The 8,106-nt window shown below is 37.8% G+C and overlaps 1 protein-coding gene across 1 annotated transcript; it reads left to right on the plus strand.

Moving 5' to 3' along the window:
* Nucleotides 1–1,852: 1,852 nt before the first annotated feature.
* LOC139902639 (uncharacterized) lies at nt 1,853–3,169 on the plus strand. Its single transcript, XM_071885246.1, has one exon. The coding sequence runs from the start codon at nt 1,853–1,855 to the stop codon at nt 3,167–3,169; it is 1,317 nt and encodes a 438-aa protein (XP_071741347.1).
* Nucleotides 3,170–8,106: the final 4,937 nt, after the last annotated feature.

Genomic DNA, 8,106 nt, shown 5'->3' on the forward strand with positions numbered 1-8,106 from the left:
AAAACAACCCTAAACTGAATTTGCTTTTGCATCTGACTTTGTAAACGAATCTGGTACACTAGCAGACCAAAAACAAAAATTTAAAAGGTTGAAAATGAAAGGAAACATATTCAATTTTTATTAGTGTATGTGTGTGTGTATATATATATATATATATATTTTTATCAATAATAAATAAATATATTAAGAATTTTGATAATAATATTAATACTAAATAATACTAATATCAAAATAATAAAAATACTAATACTAATAATAATAGCATTTATAATAATATTAATAATAATAATATCAAAATAATACCTATTAATAATAAGTAAAATGATAAGAGTAATAAAATGATGATAATAACAAATTTAAATACAAATGGAAATTTTTAGTAACAATAATACATAAACATGAGAATAATAATAATTAAAATTATAGTTTCAATCATTCTCATAATCAGATTTATATTTAACATCCTTATTTTGATATTCACAAACCTCTTAATTATAATTATAACAATAATAATAATACTAATATTGATATTAATAATAATAGTAATATTGAGAGTAATAGTAATATTACTATATCAATTATATTTTTGCTTGCAATTTAATATGTTAATATTACATGTTATTGATTGTGTAATATATAAAATGACATATATTGAATATTTATTATACATACATATAAATCTAATTCTAATAATAATTATATATTGAAATCATATATATTTGTATTTACTTTAATTACAACTTATTTATTTTATATTTTATTTTACATATTAAATTCTAATGTTTCAATTACATTTTATTACTTCAAATTATATGTATATATACGTATTTACTTACAAATAATTGTTCGTGAATCGTTGGGCATGGTCAAAGGGTAATTGTTTTCATGAATATAGTTTTCAAAACTTTCGAGACTCAACATTACAGACTTTTGCTTATCGTCTCGGAAACATATAAAGATTAAAGTTTAAATTTGGTCGGAAATTCCCGGGTCATCACATAAAATAAGCCCATTTCCCAAACCGGGCCCAAAATTTCGGAAACACAAAACATTCACAGGCCTAATGCAAACCCTAGCCCAATCCAAACCATCCCAAACCCTTTACTCAAATAACTCAAGTAATCCAACCTTTCCAACAATCCCAAGCCCAAACCTTAGCCCAACCTCCTCTAACCACCCACCCAGCCCAACCTCTAAACCACCTAGCCCAACCCAGCCATTGAATATTGATCCCAGCTCGTCAAAAAAATCACAATCACCTCTCGACGATTCTATTTCTCCAACTTACCCACCCAACCAAGCGCCCATTACACAATCTGAGTTTTCCAGCCCTATCTCCAAATTCAGAATCGATGAAAACCCAGAAGCCCCAAACCCTAAACTGAAATCTAAACCAAAACATCGTACCAAAAGCCAGCTCTCACCCACAAAAACAAACCGGTCATCATCAACAATCTGTCTAAATTGTGTGCATACTACCCCCAGGGAACTGGAAAACTACTTCAAGATTAATGAGATTGAAAAGCGTTGTTAGAATGGGTAGCAACAAAAAGAAAAAAGAAGTGTGCAGTAAATGTAACCAAATCCCAAAACCAAAACAGAAAAGACCATCGAGCAATGTTAGGCCAACAAAGAAAACAAAGTGTAATGTTAGAGGCTCAGATTCAGTTGCAACGGTTAGTTCTTCTCATTCGAATGCAAGTACCAATAGAATAACCAACCGTGGAGGAACAAACTCAGGAAATAGTGGAGAAATATATGAGTATGGGAAGAAGCTTGGCCTCAAATGGCCAAATGCAAAACCAAATTTACAGTAAGTTCCTCTTGTCTTCTTCGAAGTTAATTGTTATCAATGAAGATTATATCAATTAATATTAGAGGATTTGCGAAATATGGTGCTTTTGGTTGTGTCAAATCTCTTTGTAAGGAAGAAAAGCCCGATATATTGGCCATCCAAGAAACCAAATGTGGGACCGTTAATAATTTTTGGATATCGAGTCTATGGGGGAATAACACAGTAGGGTGCGTACAAAAAAACTCGGTAGGAAATTCGGGGGGTCTTATTATTATGTGGAATCCAAGCATATTTGAGGTAGAGGATGTGATGGAAAAAGAATTCTTCTTGGCAATAAAGGGGAATTGGGTCCATTCGAAAAAAGAAACAATTGTGGTAAATGTGTATGGACCTCATGATGATGCCGGGAAAATAAGATTGTGGGATTCTTTAGATTTAGTAATGAGAAATCTAGATACAAGTTGGTTGTTGTGCGTGGACTTTAATGAAGTAAGGGATGAGGAGGAGCGTTTTAATAGCATATTCATTCCAAACCGTGCATCAAGGTTCAACAATTTTATTACAAATAACGAGCTAGTGGAAATACCATTAGGAGGAAGAAGATTTACCCGGATTTGTGATAATGGTATCAAAATGAGCAAACTGGATAGATTCCTTGCATTCGAAAAATTCCTTAATCTATGGGATGATTTATCGGCGTTAGTTCTTGATAGAAAGTTCTCGGATCATTGTCCAATATTACTTAGAGATAAGTATATTGACTTTGGCCCTAAACCACTCAAGTTTTTCAATGAATGGTTAAATGACGACGGCGTGGATAAGGTAATCAAAGACGCATGGGATATTGAGGTAAAAGGTAGTAGAAAAGATTGTGTATTTAGGAATAAATTGAAAAATGTTAAAAATGCACTTAAAGATTGGAGGAATGCTAAGTCTAATACTCTCGATCAAGAAATTAAAGAATGTAAAGTAAAAGTGGATAAATGGGAAGTATTAGCGGAAAATAAAGTTTTAAGCGAACAAGAGAGATTGGAATGGATGGAGTGTAGGAAGAAATGGTTAAGCAAAGAGAGATTGAAAGCTAATATGCTTCGTCAAAAGGCTCGAATCAAATGGATTGTAGAAGGTGACGAGAACTCGAGCTATTTCCATGCTATCATTCGGAGAAGGTACAATAATAATAATATTCGGGGTCTTGTGTTAAACGGAATGTGGAATGAAAATGCAAATGACATCATGTGTGCAATACATAATCATTTTGAATCACAATTTCAAAAGAAGGGTAACAATCAGCCATCAATGGCAGAATTACAATACCCGATTCTGACCTCGGAGGATGCGACGAATCTAGAAGGTCCAATTAGTGAACAATAAGTTTTTGAGGCTTTAAATGATTGTGCAAGCAACAAGGCCCCTGGGCCCAACGGGTTCAACATGGGGTTCTTCAAAATACATTGGGAGTTAATCAAAAATGATCTAATGAATGCAATTCTTTGGTTTTGGGATAAAGGTGAATTCTCGAATGGATGCAACGCATCTTTCATCTCACTAATACCTACGACGAAAGATCCATTAGGATTAAATGATTATCGACCCATAAGTCTCATCGGGAGTTTCTATAAGATTGTGTCCAAGGTTTTAGCTAATAGAATTCGGGAAGTGATTCCAAGTGAGATTGGTATTGAACAAAGTGCTTTTTTAAAAGGGAGGTACATTTTAGATGGAGTCCTAATTGCAAATGAGACCATAGATTTTTACAAAGATCACATAAGAAAGGTTTGATATTAAGGTAGACTTCGAGAAAGCTTTTGATAGTATTGATTGGGATTTTCTTTTGGAAGTTATGTCAAGTATGGGATTCGGAGAAAGGTGGTGTAAATGGATTATGTCATGTTTAAGATCAGCCTCGATTTCAATCCTAGTCAATGGATCACCGACAAATGAGTTTTCCATGAGGAGAGGAGTGAGACAAGGGGATCCCCTATCTCCTTTTTTATTCATAGTGGCGGTTGAAGGATTAAATATCCTTGCTAAGTCGGTGGTCGAGAGAGGCTTATATAAAGGTATAGAGGTTGGTAGAGATAAAATTGTTGTATCGCATTTACAATATGCGGACGATACAATTTTCTTTGGAGATTGGAACATTGACAATTTGAAAAGTCTCATAAATCTACTTAAATGCTTCGAACTCACATCGGGTCTTAAGGTTAATATTGGCAAAAGTTGTATTTATGGTGTAGGAGTTGATGAAAATGAGTTATCAACATATGCAAGCATTTTCGGTTGTAGCATGGGCAACTTTCCTTTCACCTACCTTGGATTACCTATTGGATCGAAAATGAAAAAGTTGAGTGATTGGAAAGTAGTCATTGAGAAATTTAAAATTAAACTTTCGGATTGGAGAGCACGATCGATTTCTTTCGGTGGTCGAGTAACACTTATCAAGTCGGTTCTTTCGAGTCTTCCATTGTATTACTTTTCGTTATACCGTGCCCCGCCTTGTGTGATAAAAGAACTTGAGAGAGTGAGGAGAGATTTCTTTTGGGGAAATACTGGGGATGGGAAAAAAATAGCTTGGATAAAATGGAAAAAAATAATGCTACCGTACTCGGAGGGTGGGCTCAATATGGGCTCGCTAAATTGTAAAAACTTGGCCTTATTATGCAAGTGGTGGTGGCGGTTCCATACCGAGTCTAACTCTTTATGGGCCAAAGTCATCATGAGCATATACGGGCCTTCCGGTGGACTAACAAGTTATAATTTGTCATCTCAGATTTCTTTTTGCAGTTCCTGGAGCTCTATTGTTCGAGCAGGCAATTCATTATCATCACTAGGGCTGTAGTTTAATAAGTCGTTTCAGAAAGTTATAGGTGACGGCACCTCGACGGAATTTTGGAAGACCATATGGATCGGTGATGAAAGGTTCGAGACTAAGTTCAGAAGGCTATTTCAATTGGAGCAAAATAGCGATGCAAAAGTTTCTGATCGAGTTTCCTGGCAAAACAACCAATGCATTTTCAATTGGGAATGGTCCAGGGAGTTAAGTGGCAGAACGAGAGGTGAATTAGAAGCATTGATCCAGCTGATTACGGGTTACGAACACAGCAACGGTGGTGCAGATTCCTGGAGATGGTCGTTATCGTGTAAGACCCTATTTCTGTTTCTGACATTTTAGTTATTCGGGACGCCGTCCAAAACTTCGGGACGCCGTCCAGCAAAGAAGGACGGGACGCCGTCCAAGAATTTGGGACGCCGTCCCATGTGTCTGTCAGGCCAGCTGTGGGATTTCAAGATTTTTAGAGGGGTATGTTGGTCTTTTCACATGGTGGCCGGTTTTAAGCCACAAATGGGCAAATGTTGAGCTCATTCAACCCTATCATCACCAACAAAACACTCTCAACCATTTTTAGTGAGAGAGCAAGGGTTTTTGAGAGAGAGGTTGATTTGGAGAAGAAGGAGTCGGATTCTCGCAAAAGCTCGGGTTCTAAAGTTGTTCATCTCGCTCCTAGCTACGTTGTGGTGGTATTGGTAAGCTCAAACTCCGAATTTCATTTGTTAAATTTGATATTCAAGTTAGGGTTTTGAGTTAGTTTGTTATGAAACCCTTTTAGATGATGAAATGGGTTTATGGTGACTTGTTGTTCTTGTCACTTGGCGGGTTTTGGGTCGGTTGATGATTTGGCCTTGTTTAGGGTTTGATGGTGAGTTTAATCACTAGGTTTAGTGATTATGGAAGTGTTGGAACACTTTTGGGTGTGTTTGGTTGCCTAATTTTGAAATGGGTCAAATTAGGGTTTTGGTGTCAAAATGGGTATGACACGTGTTTAGCACTTGTGTTCGGGTTTAATTGGTGTGTTAGGACCATTTCACTCGTGTTAGTGATTATTGGTTAGTTTTGGGCGCGGTTTGTACTTGGAAGTGCATTTGGGTCGAAATTGCACTAAGTGTCATATGGGTTGGTTTGTAAGTCAACCCTAATCGTGTTATTGTATTTGTGATAATGGAATAGATACTTTCCATTGGAGTGTTGCGGATTATTCGGAAGCATTCATCAAGGCGACAAGGTGAGTGTTAATATCCTATGTGCATATGTATGTGTAGGATGGGTGCGGGTCGGGTGAAGTGGTTCTCGGTCATAGAGCTCACTTCATATATAGGTGGATTGATGGACTTGTGTATAGGTCCAATTGGCACGGTTGTGCGTTTTGGTTGACCACCTTTGACGAGGTGCACACTTTGTGTGTACGTTATCACATGGGCGGGTGATGTGGATTATATAACCCCAATAGCGAAGGGTTAATATTTTGAGTGGAATAATTATGCGTTCATGTTTATGGCATATTTGTTTGTGGATGTTATGGTAGCATCGAGTGTGAACCACGAGCCGGTAGCACTATAAAATAATTGATGTGAACCACGAGCCGGTAGCATCGAGTGTGAACCACGAGCCGGTAGCACTATAAAATAATTGATGTGAACCACGTGCCGGTAGCATCGAGTGTGAACCACGAGCCGGTAGCACTATAAAATAATTGATGTGAACCACGAGCCGGTAGCATCGAGTGTGAACCACGAGCCGGTAGCACTATAAAAGAGTATGACTCAATTGCGTATGGTGTGAACCACGAGCCGGTAGCACCATAGCGTTATGGTTAACCTTGGGAGTTTTACGCGTTGTTATATATATATATATATATATATATATATATATATATATATATATATATATATATATTGTATACGTATAATGTTGTATTGACGTGATGTAGCTAACCTTCTGGTTGTAGCTTATTGGCATTGCTCGCAACGTTGTTTGCGAACTTACTATATTGTTGGTGTTGTTAGCTTGTGCTTAGTGAATGTACGGTATGCTAGGTTTAGCTTGCCTTATACTTGGATGCTTCGGTATGCGCTATTTGATTATTATTGTGGCGTGTCCATTTTATACATATATATGTATGTAGTATATTTTCACTCACTAAGCGTTAGCTTACCCTCTCGTTGTTTACATTTTTATAGATTGCACGGATGCGGTGGCTCGGGTAAGCGCGGGGACTAGTGGACTTGCGTAGTTTCTTTAGAAGACTTGCTTTTGGATTTGATTAGGATTGGGTAGCGTGTCCCCAATCCCATGCTCGGTCTATGTTTTTGTATAAACTAATGGGTCGAAATAGTCACTTATGGTATTTTGGGTCGATGTGGGCCCGGTGTCGTAAAACTCGGTTTTTATTGTGAAACACTCTTAGTTTAAACTATTGTAAAATATTGTGAAAGTGTTTTGGTTTAAAAGTGTCGGGAAGCGGGTTTTCGCCCGCGTGAGTTCGAAAAACTGATCAGAATGTTTTAGTACATCTGGACGCCGTCCCAGATGTCTGGACGCCGTCCCAGTCTTAAGAGCTGGACGCCGTCCAAGCTTTTGGACGCCGTCCAGATCAACTGTTTCAGAAATTTTTTTTTGAGGCACGTTTTCGAATGGTTAACGGGTTGGGTTGTTACAAGTGGTATCAGAGCATGGTCTAAGGGATTTAGGTGACTTGAGATAGGTGCCTAGACTTAGACTTTTGTGTGTGCTTATTTGTTGCGGGACTTGTAGGATTACGGGTCGGAATGGGAATTTGGTTAGTGCCTTAATTGATAGGTGGACTAACGTGTATATTAATACGTGGATATTATTAATATACGATTGTGTTATGTTTATGTTTATGTTGCGTTGCGAATATCATCGAACAAGATGGTCGTTGTACTAACGAGGGGATACGATGTGTGTGCGTAATAAGGACTTGCAAACCTTATTACGGGTGCAAATCGTGTTTAACAAGTGATGTACGACGAGTGTTGAGCAAGATGGGGCGGTGTTATGCGCGTTGTTTTATACGTTCGTGGACTAATCGTTTTGCATTCTTTAGAATGACGATGTGAAACGAGATCGAGACGAATGACGAGGAGTTTAACTCTAGAGTTGCAGCCGCCGTTGCGGAGCAAATGAGTGCGTTTCGAGAAGAAATGGATAGAAAGTATTCCGAATTTCGGGGTGGCAGTGAAATGGAGCGTTGTCTTAAGAGCTTCATGAGGACTAAACCCCCGATGTATGACGGAAAACCGGATCCTTTGGTAAGCACAACTTGGATTTCGGATGTCGAAGGGTGTTTTCGTACTATTGATTGCCTTCTCGAGAAAAAGACGAGACTCGCTACTAGTCTGTTGCGGGGCAGGGCAAGGGATTGGTTGGATGGTAAGATCGATCTTGTCGGTGGCGAAACGTTTATGGCATTATCGTGGAACGAGTTTAAGGAGGAATTCTTCGAGGAGTT

The sequence above is a fragment of the Rutidosis leptorrhynchoides genome, chromosome 3 (genome assembly GCF_046630445.1).
Source record: "Rutidosis leptorrhynchoides isolate AG116_Rl617_1_P2 chromosome 3, CSIRO_AGI_Rlap_v1, whole genome shotgun sequence".
NCBI lineage: Eukaryota > Viridiplantae > Streptophyta > Magnoliopsida > Asterales > Asteraceae > Rutidosis > Rutidosis leptorrhynchoides.